Genomic DNA, 22,390 nt, shown 5'->3' with positions numbered 1-22,390 from the left:
CAGAAACAACACACTCTCTTTCTCACTGATATATGTAAGAATGTGCCAAGTTGACCTTTTATCTTCCGATAAATGAACCAAAACTCTTGGTATCTTCCAATACCTCGTTCCAGTCTGATATCTGATATTAAAACACCCTCAAAATCCCATGTTACTAAGGTTGAGTATGTTGAAAACTGCAGGTTTTACACATTGTAGCATTTGCAACACAATACCATATCTTCCTCCCATTTCCAAAGACATGCAGGTTAGGGAATTGGAAAATTTAAATTAATCGTAGGGGTGAATGTGTTTGCTTATCTATATCTCGGCCCGGTGATAGACATCCTGTCCAGAGTGCACACTGCCTCTCACCCAATAATTGCTGGAAATCAGTTTCAATTTATTACATTTTATTTATGTAGCACCAAATCACAACAAAACTGCCTCATGGTGCGAGTACAGGTGGTGCGACTACAGGTGGCTTGACACTTGGATGAATTTGATCCACGCATGAGTAATCAATCTGCCGTGCCAGAGAGTAAACTCATTGTAAACTGTACGCGGTCGTGCAAGTGCACAAAGAAAATTTTGAAATGTTCAAAATCTGTGGTACGCATTAATTATGAGAACTTCACGTGAACATTGCACAAACAATTCAAAAACACTTGAGTGTCAGTGTGAGTCATTGCGTCAGCACATCACAGCGCACCTCATCTGAACAGTTATGACGAGGTGTTAAATCTATCATCAACATAATTTTACAGACACTCATAAGAAGGAATGAAAATGCGGCTGTTTTACCAAGCCATTACAATATAAATAGTACAAATATTTACCAAATCTACACGTCATGAAGCGCATGAGAGAGAGATTTAAAAAAAAGCTGCAGCTACAGAAAATTCCTCTCTGATTCCAGAAACAATAAGATGTGGTTTCATCAGTCAAACTCTGATAATTAAAATGTTTAATACACTACAAAATAATTATTTTATATAACGCAGAATCCAGCGGCACAAAGCGCAACATCCAGCGGAACACATCAGGTCGCATTGGCATGACGAATGCAGTGCAGGGGTTAAATGTTTGCAAGTGTCAAGGTGCACTAAGGTCTAAACCTTACATTTTCTGTCTGAATCTACCTGTTACAGTGGTTCTGAGTGTTCCAGACGACTTGATCTGCCTCTGAATGTCATTGTCCAGTCAGGATCCCGTGCGATTTCAGTCAGATTGAAAATCACTCCACCACATCTTTTCCAAGCTCTCATGTAAAACTGTATGTAAAAGTGACGGTTTACATATGCTATACTAAAGGGGGCACTTACTTATTCACACCATCATTTTGGCTTTTAGATTTTTATTTCTTTTAATTCACAATGTAGAGATTACTTTTCTCTGAGTTTAAAGGGCGTAATTTTACAAATGTTATTATATAAAGCCTGAATTTTTTTGTTTGTTTTTTGATATATATATACACATGAGGTCTGTTAGAAAAGTATCCGACGTTTTAATTTTTTTCAAAAACCTGATGGATTTGAATCACGTGTGCTTGCATGACCCAACCTTGAACCTTCGTGCGCATGCGTGAATTTTTTCACACCTGTCAATTGCGTCATTTGCTTGTAAGCAGCCTTTGTGTGAGGACGGGTAGTCTCTCGTCGTTTTTTCTTTGCAAGGAAATGGCGGAACGACTGGAGCAGCGCGACTGCATCAAATTTTGCCAGAAACTGGGCGACAGCCAGGTGGAAACCATTCGGATTATTCAGACGGCTTTCGGTGACGATGCTATGGGCATCACACAGATTAAGGAGCGGTACAACCGGTTTAAAGACGTCCGCACAGCGGTGGAGAGCGAGCCGCACTCCGGGCGGCCATTAACACGCTGAAATGACCAGATCATTTCCAAAGTGAACGCTGTGGTGATGTGGGACCGTCGTGTGACTGTCCGAGAAATTGCGGAAGAGGTGGACATCAGCACTTTTTCGGCACATTCCACTGTGACAGAAGATTTTGCCATGAAAAGAGTTGCAACGAAATTCATGCCGATGGCTTGGGCACAAAGCTGCTGACGGAGCAACAGCGCCACCGTGTTGAAGTCTCACAGGACATGTTGTGACATGCTGACGCAATCGACAGGCGTGAAAAAATTCATGCATGCACACGAAGGTTCAAGGTTGGCTCATGCAAGCACACGTTATTCAAATCCATCAGGTTTTTGAAAAAAATAAAAAGGTCGGATACTTTTCTAACAGACCTCGTGTGTGTGTGTGTGTGTGTGTGTGTGTGTATATATATATATCTATATATATATAGATATATATATATATATCTATATATATAATTACACCTCACTGTTAAACTCTAATATGAAGTCATATCTCAATTTTCTGTTAGTCACATGACCTTTGATCTTGGGTGACCCCCTTTTTTGGATTATTTGGTTCAGTTGATTTACTTGCCATGCAGCAAGTAGATCTGACCCCCAACTTGCCAGGCATGGCAAGTGACCTCGAGGGCTAAGCATAGAGCCCTGATTTATATGCATCAGTCATGCTTTTTTTGTGCCCACGATAACTTGAGCAAAATCAATCACACTTTCATCAAATTTAAACTGAATCCCTCAGTGTATTGTTAAAGAGTCAAATTTTAGTGTGATCAGAGACTGTGACCTTCTACTGGCCATCAGCTTTACGGAACAGAGTATAGGTTATTGTGCCGGTAATATCTTCAACTTTTTTTTTATTCCTGATTTTTACATTTGTATTAGGCATCTCAGATGAGTGCATCTCAGACAAGTTAGAATGTGAGCATGATCAGGTTTCACAAAAAAACATTGAGGGACTGCTCACGTTACTGACCATAGTATTGATTTTTGTAATTACCTCCGCCAAGGAGGTTATGTTTTCAGTCATGTTCGTTTGTTGGTTGGTTGGTTGGTTGGATTGTTAGCAGGATTACTCAAAAAAATCCTCAGCGGATTTCAATGAAATTTTTACCAGGGGTGTATCTTGGCCTAACTTAGAAGTCATTACATTTTGGTAATGATCCGGAACACGATCCGGATCCAGTAATTTTTTAAGCATTGTTTATCATTGCAGGATAGGGCCAATTTCAACATTTTTGCATCTAACTTCATGAAGATGGGTCACAAAGGCTGAACAAAAATTAAGTTACGACACAACAATAATTTAGCATTTGTTTCTCCTCATTGAATAAACTTGTTATTACAAAATAAAATAAACTTGTGTAGTTCATGCAGTTTCTCTTTATAAATACATTTGCTGATGATCTAAGGGTTTAACCCTCTGGGGCCGACGGCGTCGTATACGACAGATGAGACCAAGCTTTACTAAATTATAAATAACCTTTTAATGACGTGAGATAGAAACTTGCTTTTTTTTTTTTTTTTTTTGCTGAAAAGTTAACTCCGCGGACTTTCGAGCCACCGTCCACCATCTTTGTACTCCTCAGAGAAGCTGTGTGATGACGTGAGCAATGTGAGTGTCCAATCGGAATTGGTTCACCGTCACATGGTTTTCCAAAATCCAATCGTAGGGCAGATTCACTTCACGTGACACACCAAAGATTGTTTTTAGGAGTGATGTGTTACTAGTGTTATAGTTTGCTGTGTGTTTTGAATAAATGTGTGTGGAAATTTTCCGCTTTAATTTTTCCTTTCTTATTTCTGATTGTGAACCTTTATTACACTTATAAAACACAACTATAGCATGCATAGGTTGTCCTGAAAAAAAGCGACATAAACCTTGATTGTGGCATGCAGGGAGAGCTGTTAACAGCAATAATAAAACATTTATGCCATGCGAGTGAACTGTCCAAAAAATGCCCTCGGACCCCAGAGGGTTAACCACTGAATCTGAAACATGACAGTAGATGCGTGAAACGACGTGGAATAAGTCTCTTTGCCAAAGGGTATTCCATGTGACTTCAGTGATCCTATGGCCTTGACGGAGGTTTGTGCTCTCTGAGTGCTTCTAGTTTTTAACATATAGCTGGTACTAAATGCTTGTAATTTAACAGGTTGTAATCTAATGGGTAACTGTCGGTTCTCTTTTCCTGTTTTGTTTTTAATCTTGCCCACAAAACTAAAAAAACTGCTTCATAATGTCTGACAGTGTGCGTTACTGGTGTTTTAAATGTGTTTTCAGAAGAAGAAGAAAAATAATCCTAGCATTGATTTAAACCCCGCAGTAGCACCACCTGTGTTTTTGGTTTTATAGTTCCGTACTAAAAAATTCCTAACTTGTTTGCATATTGCTGAATTTTAAATGAAAAGGGTTAGAATGAATATCCTTCTGGATGAGTTTTCCAACAAATGTCCGCCACCATACTAGCGCAAGCACATGGTTTTCTAATGCACATTGTCAACATTTATGTAAAAAAAAAATAAAAAAAATCATCTTTTTAATCTCCAGAGTTGCTACAGTGTACGTATTGAAATACGAGTATGGACTTTCTACAGCAGAGATTTCTCTCACATGTGCTTTTGTGAGCTTTCCAAGCTTCTGAAATGTTTTTTTATGTTTCAGGAACATGTTGTCCTTAGGATTAGAGGATCAAAGATAGATAATGCTATCCAGGTATTACAGCTCTTCAACAGGGGACCCATGTCTACAGTACATCTTCCAGAGTTTAATTTTTGCTGCCAGACGTGCTCTGCTGTATCTCACGAGCCAGTACTTTGGTTCTTTCTTTTACTCAAGTGGGAGGATTGTGTTAAGTATGGTAACTTAAGTAACTTTAGGGCTAGCACATCATTCTCCCAGTCATCATTGCGCTTCTTTCCATATACGCGAACACAATTCCTCAAGGGCAGTTGATGGTTTTCCGTCCCCTGGCTTTGTCAGCAGTCAACATTGAGCAATTGCAGAAGCCCATTTTAGATTTAGTCATTGTGCATTTTAACCAGTTGAGTATAAAGTAATTCTCAATTTTTCTGCTAGAATTTCTTTGTGTCTGTCTTTGTAGCAAGGGTGTGACACCTATCTCTGACCACTGCAGAATATTTACTAATACATAAAATACGTTGCCATAATTTAGTGGGGAATTATTTGGGGGACTCTTCTGAAATAAGGTTGGCCAGTTCTCTCTGGATCTAAAAACAACTACAGATGGGAACATCATGAAGAAATGTGGAGGGATGTCTCTCTGGTTAAATACAAGGTTCATTCAAAAAGTATACAACCTTATTTTGTCACTCAGAAATAGATGAACCATGTGAGTTGTTTGTTAGTGTAGGGAACTTTCTTGCACATGCATTAATTTTTTTCCTGCCTGCAGAGTGCATCAGTCACTAGCAATCAGCCTTAGAATGAACAGCATGTGTACTGAACACCTGTGTGATTCTCATTTGCTATAACCTGACAGAGCAACTTAAGCAAAGGTAATGCATGAGATTTTACCAAAAGCTTGGTGAAACCATTCACAAGCTTCAGCAGGCTTGTGACAATGATTACAAGAGAATAATGCAAAAAAGAGTGGTCTAACTACTTCAAAAATGGGTACAAAATGGGACATGCTTCGTTCTCCACTGATGTGGAAAGCGAAGCACGTTCCGGTAAACCATCCACAAGCTGAAATGACCCATTCATTGACAGAGTACAGATTTTGGTCATGGATGACCGCAGTGTCACCATCCAAGAACTTGCGGATGAGGTTGGACTAAGCACAGGTTTGGGACATTCCATTTTGACAGAGGGTTTGGGCATGTGGAGATTGTCAGTGAAATTCGTACCGAAGCTGCTAATAATAGAGGAGAAGCAACTGTGTCTGGAAGTGTTGCAGACATGCTGGAATGTGCAAACATCGACCTAGCATCATCACTAGTGATGAGACAATGGTTTACGGATACAACCCGGAAACCAAATTTTAGTCATTGCAATGGAAATATTCAACATCACAGAGGCCAAAGAAAGCACGGCAGATGTGCAGCAGTGTTAGTCATGTTGACTTTTTTCTTTGACTCCCATGGGGTGGTACATCATGAGTACGCACCAGAAGGCCAGGATATTAATAGAATATTATTGGGAGGTCCTGTTACCTATGTGATGCTGTGTGCTGCAAATGACCGTATCTGTAGGCAGTGAGAAGTTGGCAGCTCCATCATGACACTGCACTTGCCAGTTCTGCTCAGCTGATTCAGGCTTTACTGGCCAAACACTACACTCCTGTAATACATCAGGCTTCCTACTCTCCCGACATAGCTCCCTCTGATTTTTTTTTTTTTTGGCTGTTCCCCAAGTTCAAAACGACCCTAAAGGGGACTCTATTTGAGTCGTGAAAAGGCATCATGCGAAATACAACAGCCTAGCTGGTCACAATACCAAAATAGGTCTTCCAGAAATGCTTCCAACAATGGCAGAACCACTGCAAGAAGTGTGTGCAGTCTCAAGGAGACTACTTCTTAAAGGGATTAGGATTTTGTACCCCCAGGTGAGTAATTGTATATTTCGTGGCCAGAGGTAGGATACTTTTGGAATGCACCTCGTATACTCTCCTTATGGACTTTATTATGCTTGGAAACCAGAAGTGCGTATTTATCAATTAAATCAGATGTCGAGGCAATTACAGTCATTTGTCTCTGAAGCATTTCTTCATTTGTTTGTTGACATCGAACACCTACACAGAGTTTATTAAAAAAAATCTTTTTTTTGTTGATTGTTTGTTTTGTCCACCATTGCCTTTCGTGTGTGGTGAGTACAACAAACAAAATAATATATGGTCAGCCCCCCCCCCACACACACACAACAATGATAGGAATTTCTTGGAAAGTTCACTGTAAATGACAAAAGTCACGTGATAGCTGCCATAAAGAAATCTGCTGCATGTTGCAAAGATGAATGTGTAACTGATGTTAATTATTATTCCTGCAAGTGTGTAGACAATAAAAGCACAAAGCATCTTCCTTCAAAATTCTACACAATGAAAACTTAAAACAGCTGTAGTATTTTTTTTTTTCTTTTCTAGCTTCTTAGCTTAAGAGGTTTTAAGCCATAAAGTTCTGTTATGTGTCGGACGCAGCTCGGAGAACCGACCAGCGTTTGAAGGACCCAGTATGAAATAAGCAGAGCACGGTACAAAGGCTAACTGAATTTAATACATAACAGTGATAATATAATAACAAAAAGGTGCGGCCTGGCGTGGTGCGCTCCCAGCAGCGCTAACGGTCCAGAGCCAGAAGCTGTTTCGGACCCAAGGACCCCGCCGACACCCCCCAGGTGGCCGCAACAACCGAGTCTGTGAAAGAAGGAACCATTATGTGAGTCCACACTCTACACACAGAACACTTAAAAGGTGTACAAACAGCAAACACTTCCTGGCTTGATTACTGATCAGCTTCCCAACCTGCAGGCATGGAACATCCAGTTCACAAAACTCCACTGCAGTGGAAGCCGATACATGACTAACAAACAGCTCAATACAATAAGGTGTGAGGGACACCACATTTACTGACTGTATAACTGTTAGTCACAAAATCTAACGTACCTCAGGAAGTGTGGTGACGAGCGTGAGACCTCACCCCCTCCTCTTTCACAGACTGTGCATCAAACCTGGACGTTCTCAGCATCCGCTGCTGATGAGATGGCTCCCGAGACGACGATCTCACCCGTCTGGTCACAAGGTCGAGTCTCTGGCAAATACACACTGTGCACTCCAGTCTTAAATGCCAACATGTTCCACTCCATCCAGATGCACCACAGCTGTGAGTCCTGACGAGTCGCAGGTGATCAGGGTGAGGTCCTGACAGCCTCAGCAACACAGCCACTCAGTCCCAAACGCACGCCACCTGGGAGGAAAACCAAAAAACAGAAACAAACCGGCAGCCAGGCCCCCCCCAGCCATATAACAAGTTCTGTAAATATGGGGGCATGATTGCAATGAATGACAGCTACAGAGCTGAATGTCTCTGCGTGTCATCGTAGCTCAGGCTCCGTTCAGTGCGGCTTGTTGTGTGGGAAAACATCCTAATGCATCAGACGTTTCTGTTGCAGTAGTCGTGCTGAGTGAAATGCTCGTCTGACTTAATGTTGTCAGTTTTAACAGCGGTCAGTACCTTCATCCATTAGGTCCACTTAATGTATATTTACTGAGAAAATATGCGGCTCATAACCCCTAATGTCCACAACATAGTGAAACGTCAGAACCACCACGCACGCCCACCAAAAAACCACCTGAACCCAGGTTGGGTGGCTTGGACTTGGAGAGGGGCTTGTTCATATGTCATTTTTCATCTTTCGTCACACACGGAGCCACCCACACTCCACTCCTTTATGCATTTATGACTTTATCATTCAGCTGCTGTGAACATGGCAACGGCTACAACATAGCCCAAACACGGGTCTCATAAAGGCTGCTCAAGGATACAGACAGGTAGCATGACTGAGAATGGAAGCCAGGTCTCCATATTGGTAACCCAACTCCTTATCTCACAGAGCTACCTGCTCTGCCTCACAAGTCCTATATAGGCCCTGAGGCACAGGTGCAGGTGCTTATCCCCATATTCCTTAGCACAAAGCAAATGAGAGTTACTCCTCCTGGACAGGACACCAGTCCATCACAGGGTACTTCCACAGCCAATGCCGGTACTCATTAGCAGCTGTGCGGACTCGGACAATACAGATGAAGTGTCTTGTCCAAGGACACAGACGTAGCATAACCAGGATTCAGACACAGGTCTGCATATTGGTAATGCATACACATATACAGAGGCCACTTGGCTTTTAATATAGACATGATTCACCGCTCCCTGCTGGAATGGCGTGTGAGTCCAGAATGTAATTATCAACATCCACTGTTGTTGTCATTTCCACACTATTATTATTATTATTATTATTATTATTATTATTGTTTTGTTTTATTTTACTGTTGGTTCTATTTTGTCATTTGATTTTTAAATGGACCACAATGGAAATAAGTGTTTTCACTTATGCATGGATGATTTTAATATATACATGATTTACCCCCCCGCTGGAGTGGCATGTGAGTCCAGAATTTATTATCAACATTGTTCAGTGTTGTTAGCTAATATCTGTGGTTGCTCCAAAAATATTAATACTATCCACGTTCTGTTTTTGGCAGCATTCATCCATGACCCAAAATACATAAGCATACAAAATGGCAAATACCAATTTCTCTGTGATCAAAGTCATACACATGCACACACGCATACATGTACACAGAGGCCACTTGGCTTTTAATATATAGACAAGAAAATACACGTCTTTAATGGTGTTTTTGACTGTGTGACTTCATTGGATGACTTCTGTGTGACTTCATTATGAAATCATTTGTACCACTCAAAATAAGATAAGATACTCTTTTATTTGTCCCATGACAGAGATCTGTGATGTTACAGCAGCAAAGGGATAGTTACAGAACCATCGTGCAAAGTACGCTAAGTAATTGGTAACAGAAAAAGTACCAAAGAACACGGAAGGCAAGTATGGTGCAGGAATAACAACAGTATATACAGTAAATACTATTTACAAGCAGAAAAAAACTCAACAGTTAAACATGAATGATCAAGTGTTATTGCACATGAGCAGTGTTTCCAAAGTAACTTTGAAAAGTTACTTCATTAATTACTTTATACAGTTACATTTTACACTTACTTTATACAATTACCGGCAGCTGCTGATGTAACTACTAAAGTAACTAGCAATCTAACTTGGTTATTTTTAAGATTCACTTCTCAGAAAAGTAAGTGTTAATTACTTTGCTGATTACTCAATCTTAAGAGTAACCAAGTTAGATTACTAGTTACCTTATTAGTTACATTACTTATTAGTTGCAAGTTGTCAGCAGCTGCTAATAAAGTAACTGCCTAAAGCTGCTAATGAAGTAACTGTATAAAGTAACTAATAAAGTAACTTTTCAAAGTAACTGTGGCAACACTGCACATGAGTGATTCAAATAAATATATATATATATAATTGCACAGGAATGTATCAATATTATTGCACATGAGAAAGACAGTTGTTACTTTAATGATCTTGGTGGTCTACTGGGAACAGTGCTGTTCTGGAGTCTGACAGAAGCAGGAAGGTATTGCTCCTTCATGCGCTTTGGGTGGAGCAACTTGTCTTTGAAGGAGATTTCCAGTGCAGTCAGGGTGCCACGCATGGGTGGGAGGCGTTCTCCAGGAGGGATGACAGCTTAGCCATCATCCTCTTTTCTTCTATCTCCTGCACTGAGTCCAGGGAAATTCCTAGGACAGAGCTGGCCTTCCTAATCACTTTGTCAAGTCTCTTCTCTGTGTAGTTGTGATACTGCTACTCCAGCAGACTACTCCATACAAAATGGCTGATGCCTCTACAGAATCAAAGAATGTCCTCAGGAGCATACCCTGCACTCCAAAGGACACATATTCATTCATTCATCTTCAACCGCGGGGCAACAGTTCCAGCAGGGGACTCCAAACTTCACGTTCCTTTGCCACATTGACCACCTCTGATTGGGGGATCCCGAGGCGTTCCCAGGCTTGTGTGGAAATATAATCTCTCCACCTAGTCCTGGGTCTTCCCCGGGGTCTCCTCCCAGATGGACATGCCTGGGACACCTCCTAGGGAGGCGCCCAGGAGGCATCCTTACCAGACGCCCGAACCACCTCAGCTGGCTCCTTTCAACGCGAAGGAGCAGCGACTTTACTCCGAATTCCCCACGGATGACCGAACTTCTCACCCTATCTCTAAGGGAGACACCAGCCACCCTTCTGAGGAAGCCCATTTCAGCCGCTTGTATCCGCGATCTAGTTCTTTCAGTCATGACCCAACCCTCATGACCATAGATGAGAGTAGGAACGAAGATTGACCAGTAGATCGACAGCTTCGTCTGTTAGCTCTCTTTTCGTCACAACAGTACGGTAAAGCGAATGCAATGCCGTCCCTGCTGCACAGATTCTCCGGCCAATCTCATGCTCCATCGTCCCCTCGCTCGTGAACAAGACCCCGAGGTACTTCAATCCATCGGTTTCCTGCTGAGAACCATGGCCTCAGGTTTAGAGGTGCTGATCCTCATCCCAGCCGCTTCACACTCGGCTGCGAACCGATCCAGTGAGCGTTGGAGGTCACCGCCCGATGAAGCCAACAGGACCACAATGTTGAAGAGATGTCTCATCCAAGACAATCCCTCCACACCCAGAGCCTTCAGCATTTCTGGACGCATCTCATCAACCCACGGGCCTTGCCACTGTGGAGTTGTTTGACTACCACAGTGACTTCCACCAGGGAAATTGATGAAAATCCTCCATCAGCTTCCAGCTCTGCCCCTACAATAGAGGGCGCTCTGGTCTGATGGCATTGCTCCACCTCCCGCACAAGCTCCGGCTCCTTTCGCCACAGCGAGGTGACATTCCACACCCCCAGAGCTAGCCCCTGCCGCCCAGGTCTGGTCCCTCGAGGCCCTCGACTTTCACTGCCACTCAAAGGACAGTGCACCCAACACCAGCGGTTCCCCCTGTAGGTGGTGAGCCCACAGGGTGGAGATGGAAGGTCCACATTGCCTTTTCGGGATGTGCCCAACTGTGCTCTGTGGCAAGCCCAGCCACCAGGCCCTCACTGACGGTCCCTACATCCAGGCCTGGCCCCAGATGAGGGCCCGGGGCTTCCTCAGGGCCGGGTCACATTTCCTCTACCTCGTTCTATCATGGTGTCTTTTGAGCTGTTCTTAGTCTGGCCTCTCGCCTGGACACAAATACTTAAAATATATTTAACTAATGCTGATCAGTTTCTGATTTAGTATACAATTTAGATCATCCATCTAGGCTTCTCGGCTGTTGTGATAATATATAGATCAATAAATAAACTAAAATAAAAAAAGCTGTCTTCAGGCTATATTTTCCTTGAACCCTTTGATCAAACACTACTCCAACATCTAGTCTAGATATCTAGCTAAGTAATATTCCCACCAGGTTTGAAGGAAATATATCCATGTGTTTGAGTTATCTTGTCCACACACACACACACACACCACACACACACACACACACACACACACCACACACACACACACACACACACACACACACACACCACACACACACACACACACAACACACACACACACACACACACCAGTGAAAGAATACCCTGCTATTGCTGCTTTACTGACATATACAGGGCAATAAATATCACTGGCAAACTACATTAGTTAATTTAAAAAAATTGATTCTATTGACACACAAATACAAATGGGCAAAGCATTGCAGTGATGGCTTTTTATTTTTCTCCTCCCAGGTTTTAGCATCAAAGCAGTGCCATTTCCCAATGCCATCTTGAACGTAAAGGAACTTGGAGGTAAGAATCTTGCATGCAGTGCAGAGTACACATTTGAAGTGTAAAACTGTCAAATTGCCCCCTGCGATTTTCCTTGTTAACTTATGGCACTTAAAATGTGATGGAGTACTGTATTTCACCTCAGAGTAACAAATCACATTTTAAAGCTTACTGGAAAGGACTTGTGGCACTTTCACCTGCAGGGATTTTTCATACCAGGCATGCATTTTAACATCAAAGTATGCTGGTATGATTTGTCTCTCATAAGTATACACACACACACACACACACACACACACACACACACACACACACACACACAAAGCTCAAGCCAACTAAAAACAAAAGAATAAGTAAGGTTCCACCAATCACAGTGCTGTAGTCTGTCCACACAGCTAAGTTTGGCTAGTTACCAGTGCCGTATTTTATCTTCGAGCCGTGAGCTCCACACAGAGTCTACAGAGACGGCTAGCCGTGGCAGCTAGCTGCTCTGGACTGACCGTTTCGCTTACAAATATATGACATAATACAGCTTGCTTTGCAGTTATTTGAACTAATGATGTATCTAAGAAGTCTATGCTCCAGTTTTTGCATTGAGTGAAATTTTCTATTTGATTTATGTTTGTGCCAAATCAATATCGGTAGCTTTGTTAGCTCCACTGCTAAGCCACGGAGGCAATAAACCTGCACATAAGCCCTCCCTCACAAAAACCAATGCCCAGCCTTTAGCTTGTTTGAAACTGAAATCGGGGCTATGAAAATTTAAGTATGACACTTCTAATGCCGCATTCACACCGGACGCCATGCGACGCCACAAATTCACATCCCTCACCTGGCGATGGACGCACCATTGCCTGGTGTGTCGCTCTGCTTGGACAGAAAAACTTTTGCTACGAAAATTTGACCCAATGCGTCATCAAATAGGAGGAGCTTCCATTCCGCTCACCGTCAACTCAACATGGCGGACCTTGATCACATGGAGCAAGTTGCTGTGCTCTATTTGTTGTGGAAAGCTGACAAACGTCGCCAGTGGCACTGTCCCTGGGTTCACAACATCCTCATGAGACGTTCCCAATTCGGGGAGTTTCATCATTTGTTGCAGGAGCTGCGTCTGGATAATGGCTGCTTTCAGCCTCTCCAGGACCCAGTTTGAGGACCTCCTGTCCTGTTCGCGTGCACAGGTGAACAATTAACAGTTACAAAAAAACTCTCCCCTCCAACTCTGTCATAATTGTGTTATAAACCAGTCACCATTTTTTTTATTATACATCTGTTTAGTTAACAAAATTATCTTCACGGACAATTAGTTCACGCACACACATGTAAACAAAGAAAAAAAAAACCTGGTTGCTGCTGCAGTTCCTCGCTCTCCCCTCAAACTGTCATAATTGTGTTAAATAAAGGACAAAACGGACATAAGTCCTGCTCACAGGCTGGCTGCCAGAGACAGGACATGTCCACATCAAGTATAAACTCCAGACATCTCCAAGTCGCTACATATCCAGTCCCTGATTGGTCATCGTGGCGCAACAAGATGAAAAAGTTCAGATTTTTCAACTTGGGGAAGAGGGCGATGCAACGCGATATCGCGCCACAAACGCGGCAATTGCTCAAAATTGCTTTATTTGTGTCGCTTTATTCGTGTCCATTGCGTCGTGTTGCGTGGCTTGGACTTTTGTGGCGCCACAATGTGTCCTTCCATAGGGATTACATGGCAACCTCTCACCGCTGTTGCTTGCATGGCGTCCAGTGTGAACACAGCATAAGGCTTCAGAATGCAGGTAACACCTGAGATATTTGTTCATGTAAAACTTAGTAAAAGTGAAACCCCTTGGAGTGGGATGGAGGCTGGAAGAAGCTGTTATTTTTATACTTCACATTGCTGCAGCCGGAATGGACGTTTTCCAGGAATGCCCAGAAATCTGAGTTTTTCTTCTATGGTGGACGTTTCCGGGTTATTTTTGTGTTCCTGGCCTGCATCTGATTTAGTCTGTGGTCTGTCTTCACGATGTTGATATTTGTAAAATTGTTTTGAAACATCTCTGATGAGACGCCACAGTGGATATTAAGTCTCGTGTTTCACAGCCTGATCAGAGACTGAAGGATAAATGTAACATGCCGCTGCTCGACTACACAGCAGCGAATGAGAGACGCTATTACAGATTTTAAAATGAGTTCTGCAATGTGCTAAAAATACAAAGAAATGGATGAAATGTTGTTCTGCTGCAGGAAGATGATTCAAAGTTCATCAAGAATAAATTCAAATGGGGCTGGTTCAAACAAGAAGGACCAAAGCGCTAACCCGACTTTTTAAATCATAATTTATATGGAAAAGCTAACACACCCGGTAAGTCTTTGATCTTAATCCATCATGTTTTTGACAGAATTCGTTGTCAGTTGACATTATTAAAGTTATTTCCTTTGACCTACACATTAGGGATATTACGAGGACTGCTTTCTTCCACCTGTGAAATATAGCAAAGATCCGTCCCATCCCGTCTGTGGCTGATGCTGAGACCCTAATCCATGCATTTGTTTCTTCTAGATTGGACTACTGCAATGTTCTATTTTCTGGTTTACTGCAGTCCAGCATTAGGGGTCTCCAATTGGTTCAAAATGCTACTGCCAGATTCTTGACAGGAAGCAGAAAGTTTAACCACATTACACCCATTTTAGCATCTCTTCACTGGCTTCCTGTCTCTGTGAGATCAGATTGTAAGGTATTGCTATTAACCTATAAGATTATTCACAGACTGGCACCCCCCAATTTACCTGACCTGATTAAACCCCATGTACTGGCTCAGGCTCTGCGTTCTCAGAGCACATGACACCTTTGTGTCCCTAGGGTGAATAAAAAGTCTGCGGACCACAGAGCCTTCTCTTATCATGCCCCTGTTCTGTGGAAAGATCTCCCTGCATCAATAAAACAGTCAGATTCTATAGAGACTTTCAAGTCCAGACTTAAGACACATTTATTCTCCCTTTGTATAGCTAGCATTGTGTGGTACTATGCTTCCTACCCTTTTAAATTCATTTTATTAGTAAACAGAGCGGCTCTTGGCCTCAACTTTATCTAAAGTCTGGGTCTGTTAGTGAAGTTTAGGGCTAGTAGCCGGCGATCACCTTAGTATTTCTTCTGCTTTCCTGTTGCTTAGTGCTAACGCATTATACCTTAAGTGTAGTTTTTCTGGCTGACTGATTCTGATTTCTTTTTTCTCGCTGTCCGAGATGCGGATGGATCCACATGCTAGATTATGATTTCTGGAACAAACGCGTAACGGACTCTGCTGCAGGAACAGATCCAATGAGTGGCTCGATAACCCCTCCAACGGTGGACTGGATGCCTGCATGGACTCTCATCAATTGTTGTTGTGTTGAGTTCTGTATTGTAAACCTTTTTGGTAGAATGGCCTAAGCAGTGGGTCACCCCTCTGAGTCTGGACACCTAGAGGTTTCTTCCTGAATATCATCAGAGGGAGTTTTTCCTTACCACTGTCGCCTGTGTGCTTGCTCTAGGGGTTAGTAAGGTTAGACCTTACTTGTGTGAAGTGCCTTGAGGCAACTTTGTTGTGACTTAGTGCTATACAGTGGTCCCTCGCTATAACGCGGTTCACCTTTCGCAGTTTCGCGGATTTTTTTTTTTGTTCAATTTTGCATGCTTTTTTTTTTATACAGCACATTGTGTTCGGCGTCCTCATCAAGCAGGCCGGTCGCGGCACCGCGAAGGGAGAGTACGCGCATTGTGTTCTGCCTGTCTGTTTATAAGAATTTTCTCACCCAGAAGAAAAAAGAGCGCCAACAACTACTCATAACTGTGTTCTTCACTCGGAAAAAGACACCTGCACCAAGGTGTGGCTCGGTGGAAAAAGGCCTGACAGCGGCGCGGCGCCAGAATGAAGCGGCGTGATCAGAGGAACTGTGAAATACTGGTCAGTCACTATTAATAATTTCTTGTGTCCAACCTTGTAGGTTGATCGTTAAAATTAAATTCGTTAGTTCTAAAAGCCATCATAATTATTTATAGGAAAACATTCTATTTTTATTTCTCAAAAAAATATTTGGGCCTGAAAACAGGTTGGTCTTATTTTTCTACTAAGGTTTGAACTTTGAGAGTGTTTACACACGAGACAAAAGTGAGGAAATGTTAATGCCTGTTTGAGAAAAGTGTATAAAGTGTGTAGTGAGGGGTTTTACAGCTTTAAAACGTCTATAATAATTGTAAAAAATAACGCTGACTAGTTCGCGGATTTTTCTTATTGTGGGCTATTTTTAAAACGTAACTCCCACAATAAATGAGTGTCCACTGTATAAACTAAATAAATTGAAAAATTAAATTGTAATCAAAATCTGTTCTTGGGATGAATGTACTTCAATCTGTATCCATGCAAACATGATATGTTAGTGTGCTAAATGTGCATTTTATGTGTGAAATATTTTAGGTGTGAAATATTCATGTAGAGGAAAAGATGCTAAAGATTTTACACTCTCATAGAAGTCAGATATTGATGTGAAAAATGTTTATGCATCATTTTGCACAACACTTAAGTTGTGAGTATCCCAGAAATGCTGACATCAGCACTGGACTGAAACATTAGTGCTGTTCCCATTTATGTAAGTGCATAAGAATCTACTTTAAACCCAAATCAGTGTTCCTGAGAACAAAAAGTGATAATGTTGACTTAATGAACAGTAGATGCAGCTTTACTTGTATCAAATTGAATTTTAGTTTATTTTAAGACAATATCAGTTGTTATAAAAGCACAAATTGCTGAAGTCATATGTTTAGATAAATGTAGAGAGAGAACGGTAACAGTCCAATGCAAATTTGTGATCTTATCAAATAGTAATAACACCGTATTCTAATCCATGTGACAGACTGTGTATTATAGTTTTGTCATCTTGCCAATATGGGAAAATATGTTTTTTATGACTAAAATGAGCAAAAAATGAGCAAAAAAAACAAACAAATGGGACTGAGAAATAGACCAGAATGCATCTGAGAGTTTTCTGGGGGAGAACGCCCAGATCCTCCACCATGGGCTTCAGGCCTTTGGCCCTTGCCAAAAACTTTTAGTTTTTTTTTCCCATATTTTGAACAGCCTAAAAGGTAATTATTTGGAATGTTTATATTGTAATAACTTGGTAAAACAGTTGTATGTTCCTTCCTTCTTTATAAGCAGCTGTAAAAGTATGTTTATGATAGATTTAACATCTTGTTATAATGGATCAGATGAGGTGCTCTCTGAGCGCAATGACTAGTGCTTAAGACGAGCATTTACGCAGTACGCAAGCTCGCAAAAGAGCAATTTTGCAGACATTAACAGACGAGCACAAAGTTAAAAGTTGGATCACTGTGTCAAAATGACTGTAAAGCTTCAGAAGAAATAAAGCCAGCCAGGAGAAGCGCAGAGGCAACTGTCCAGGAATGCAGAATGCGTACGCTAGGGTGCATCACATTTGAATGGGTAATTTTAATTTTGAAATATCAATTTGTCTGGCATTGCAATTTGTTCCAATTAACATAAAAATGACTTTTGCAAAGTTTTGAGGAATTCCATTGAGATTTAGGGGTGCCACCTAACATGGACTTTTGTGAAATTGTGCAAAAAATGTGCAGCTTCTAGTTTAATTGCCAAAAGGCTGACCTGGAAATGTTGAATACACTGAACTTTTATACAGTAACATGTTCTATAGCGTTATCAAAGTAAAAGTTGTTTGTTTGCCCTTCGGGCAACTTGGGCATTTCTCAGAATTCAATTTTCAAGATTCTCAATTCATTTGTCCGATAGACAAAATGAATGTAGGTCAATGGGACATGTTCACGTGGTCTTACAGAGTTTTGTGTAGCAGTAATGGATGTCAGACACACATATAAAGGTTAATTGACTTTATTGTTAAACACAAGGGGCAATACTGGACACCACCTCCTTTGTGCACCCTACACTGAGACAGCAAGTTATCACCGATGCTCAGTGATGTGCGCCTGTTGGAGGAATGTCTTACAGTGGTGGTTGGAGATACAGAGCGTCTGAAACTTCTTGGTGTCCCAGCGTATAAGAAGCAGACCAATGAGGCATGTGGAGTGATCATTGACTGGTTGACATGCAAGTTGCTGCAGGACTGATGCTGCACTGACCAGGTTGTCAACATGGCATTTGACAATATGGGGTCAAACACTGGCCATTGCACAGCAGCCTGCATTGCCATACAGCTCTCACTGGGTTGACCACTGCTTTGGTCTGGGTGTCAACACCACATTGGTGAGGTCCTCCTGAACCAGGTTTTCACAGACCTGAAGGTGGAGTTATCACGCTCGCCAGAGATTACCTTGTTCACATGTCTGAGAGAGAAATGGAACCTGTTACCACAAGAATCCAGCAGCCAATGGTCCCGCTGCATTCCTGGCAACACCGAGCAACCACTGCTGGGCAAGTTACGTGCTGAACTTGGCAGGTGCACAAAAGAAGTGACTGACCACAAGTGAGGTGAATTCCGGGAGTTTGTGCAGCTGTGTCTTGTGTTTCTGGATGCAGATGGTGAAGAGCAGACTGCAGTGACCTTCCAATGACCGGGAGCGCTCCACAAGGCACGATGGATGGCCAAGCTGCTCTATACTCTCAAGCTGGTTTTGATGGAGCAGCACATCGCATTGCTTCCCCAGGGCACAATCACCACACGGCAGCAGGTGCCGAAGGTTTGGGCATTTGTTTCTGTGTAGGCTCTCACTTGTCCAGGTGGTTTCCATAGTAGAGAAGCTTGAATCTTCGACTGGACTGGGTTGCTTGACGTGAGGACGTTTCGCTTCAAATCACAGAAGCTTCCTCAGCTAGAATTCTTGCTCTGGTAGTCTGTAGGGATGTGAATCGTACAACAACTCACGATTCAATTCGATTCCGATTCTTGGGGTGACGATTCGGTTCAGAATCGATTTTCGATTCAAAGAGCTCTGAGAAATAGTTATATTACTTAAAAAATGTTTATGTTTATGAAAATGCAGCTTTACAAGGTTAATCAAGTGATTCTAAAGATGTAAATTTACTTATCTGCTTTGCTCGATCGGAGTTGACTGGCAGTTTAGTGAAGCGCTGGTCAGTAGTCGGCAGAGACCGCTGCCCCGCTCCTTTTAGCTCCGGGTGATGACGTAGCATGTGGGCTTGCGGATTTGAAGTGTTTCCGAAGTACTTAACTTTCATTTTGCAGATTTTGCACACTGCATAAGTCATGTCAAGCTCCTTCTTACGCAGCAAATAATAAAATCCAAAATGCGCCCAAACATTTGCCTTCAGCAAAGACGGTGCTGGCTGAAATAGCTCTTCATCCGCCATGCTAAGCTTCAGCTCACAAATGTTTGAAGCACGCCGGACCCCCCCGCTCCTCGCGGAGAAGCTGTAGTACTGAAGCCGTTGCCTGACAAACAGTACACGCAGCGAGTAAGCAAGGAAATGTTTAATAAAATGCTTTTTAAAAATGGATTCTTGGACATTTTGGATCGATTCAGAATCGTAATAAATAAGAATCGCGATTCAGATGTGAATTGATTTTTTCCAACACCCCTAGTAGTCTGACTTCTGTCTTGACTCTTGTAGAGAAGAATAAAACAGAAGCCAACAAAAGCTGGATGTTGTGTGGGCCGCTGAAGAGGAGGTACTGCTGGCCCACCACCACCAGAGGGCACCCTGCCTGGAGTGCGGGCTCCAGGCACCAGAGGGCGCTGCCGCCTCACAGGAGCAGCCGGGGTGACAGCTGACACTCGTCACCTATGACAGCTGTCACCACTCATCTGATCTGCATCGGTATATCAGCAAGACGTCATCTCCACCTCTTTGCCGAGATATCATTCTACCGAGGAGGTAACGAACTCAGCCGTTGTGTTGTCTTTCAGACAGTGACTTTGTTGCTTGTGTTTTGACAGTGGTTGGTGAGTACTTGCAGCTGGAGACTGTACTGAACCCTTTTTTTGGATAAGTACTCACATTTTCCTGACAAGAGGTGGAGGTGGTTTTTTTCACCATCCGTGTTGCTGGGTGCAAACGCACCCACATCTAACTGTTTTTGTTCCTCGCCAGCAGTACCAGATCCGACAAGCGGAGGCAGTGGCCACCTGGGAGTTCGGGACTTGGCGGCTCCAGTATCCCCGGGGTTCGGTGGCGGAGGAAATCGTGTGGTTCCGGTTCTGCTTTGGACAGACGTCTTCTATCTTCGAGCCTGCCCACATGACACCTTTGTGAATTGACTTTATTATTTTTTATTGTGATCTGTCGTGCTTGTTGTGCTTATTTCACAACAGTAAAAGTGCTATTTGACTTCCTCCATTGTCCGTTCATTTGCGCCCCCTGTTGTGGGTCCGTGTTCCAACACTTTCACAACACTGGAGTTTTTTAACCTAACCAGACCCCTCCTACCGAGAGGCTGACTGCTACAGGCTAGTGACTAAACAATAGCTCTAATTAGCACCTATTGTGCTCTAGTTAGCACCCTCCTAATGACAGGGCAGCTGTCCCTCCTAATGATGGGACAGACCCTCTCCTGATGGCTCCCTTGATGACTCTCCTGATGACGTGAATGGCTCATTACCATGAACAAAAGACTGAAACTGCTTTGACCTGAGTACCCCATTGTAAACAGGGGACAAAGCATGTCTGAGACTCCCTCCCCGGTTAAGGCTGGGTTTCAACTGTTTTACAAAGAATGCTTCCTTGACACCTCTCTCAAACCATTTCTCTCGGGTTTGGGCATTTGCCATTTTCATTACACACATCTATGCAAAGTGGTGGTTGACTTGCGAGAAAGCTGTAGATGCTGCCTGGAATGACCTGACACTCTACCACCACCTGCAGGCATACAAGGCTGTAGATGAAGGCATTGCAACATCAGCGATCAAAGCACTGGGGAGGCATCACTGGTGAGATGCTACCCCTGGCTCTCTTCAGCAGCAAGGTGCTCAAGGATGAAAAGCGTGCACTTGCCATTGTGATCTTCAGCACAAGCCTGCTGATCTCCCCATGCACATCCCTGAGCAGTTCCCCACCCTTTTGCCAACCACGAGCTTGGCTGACCTCACCAATAAGGATTGCTGGTTTTGGATGCACCAGCTGCACACTGATCCAGAATTTATGTCTCTCAATGTGAAGGAATGGGCGACCAATGTTGCGTTCAAAAAAAGTGAGGTCATTGTATGTGCAATGAACGTGGTAAATGACTGTGTCGAGTGTGGCGTCAAGCTCACGTCTGACTTCCTCGCAGTGGCCAGGAAGGAGCAGCACCTGCAGAATGTGCCGCAGGCAGTTGAACATGACCGCAGCCAATAGCCAAACCTTTGCAGCTGCAAACGCAAGCTAATCCCTGAATAGGACGATTACTCTGGGGTGGCGGGTGGGGAGACACATCTGGGGGGAGACACACTGGCTAGGATCAGAGTTCAGTTCCATTTCCTCTCTCTTTCTCCCTGGTGATGTCAGTGGAACGGACTCTGGCACAGACTGAGCAATTAAGTTTGAAGTTTAGTTAGTGTCAGCTACTACCATTAGGCCCTGTTAGTTGTCAGTGAGTTAGCCACTAGAGAGGGTTTGTTCATGTCAGTGTGTAAATATTGCCCCTTGTGTTTAACAATAAAGTCAATTAAACTTTATATGTGTGTCCGACATCCATCACTGCTGCACAAACTCAGGGTAAGGCCACGTGAACATGTCCCATTGACCTCCATTAATTTTGTCTATGGGACAAATGAATGGAGCGCCTTGGGGCAACTGTTTGTTGTGATTTGGCGCTATATAAGAAAAAAAGTTGAAAGTTGAAGTTGAATGGAGAATCTTGAAATGCCCAAGTTGCCCAAAGGCTAAACAAACAACTTTTACTTTTGATTACTCTATGGAACATGTTACTATACAATAATTCACTGTACTCAGGTGGCACCCCTAAATCTCAATGGACTTCCTTAAAACTTTGCAAAAGTCATTTATATGTTAATTAGAACAAAATGCAATGCCAGCCAAATTGATATTTTGAAATATTCAAATTTGATGCACCCTAGCATATGCCCAAAAGACCGATTGTGCAGACATTAACAGATGAACACACAGTTAAAAGTTGAATCACGGTGTCAAAATAACTGTAAAGCCATG

General features: G+C 42.7%; 1 protein-coding gene and 1 long non-coding RNA gene across 4 annotated transcripts in view; one reads left to right on the top strand and one right to left on the bottom strand.

The window, feature by feature from the left end:
* Window positions 1-22,390, top strand: part of arl15a (ADP-ribosylation factor-like 15a) — a 432,264-nt gene that overhangs the window by 149,335 nt on the left and 260,539 nt on the right. For 2 of the 3 annotated variants that reach the window (XM_034170761.1, XM_034170763.1), the window contains exon 3: window positions 12,231-12,290. The exons of the other annotated variant lie outside the window; for it this stretch is intronic. In XM_034170761.1, the coding sequence (XP_034026652.1) occupies window positions 12,231-12,290 (60 nt within the window). The remainder of the gene's footprint in view (window positions 1-12,230; window positions 12,291-22,390) is intronic. 3 annotated transcript variants of the gene reach the window in all.
* On the bottom strand, window positions 2-22,273 carry LOC117510870. The gene is made up of 3 exons (XR_004560832.1): window positions 22,200-22,273; window positions 4,994-5,006; window positions 2-13 (listed from the first exon to the last, which is right to left on the bottom strand). It is a non-coding gene; the product is annotated as an uncharacterized LOC117510870 (long non-coding RNA).

Source organism: Thalassophryne amazonica, chromosome 5 (genome assembly GCF_902500255.1).
Source record: "Thalassophryne amazonica chromosome 5, fThaAma1.1, whole genome shotgun sequence".
Lineage (NCBI taxonomy): Eukaryota > Metazoa > Chordata > Actinopteri > Batrachoidiformes > Batrachoididae > Thalassophryne > Thalassophryne amazonica.
This window is presented reverse-complemented; position numbering and strand designations above follow the sequence as displayed.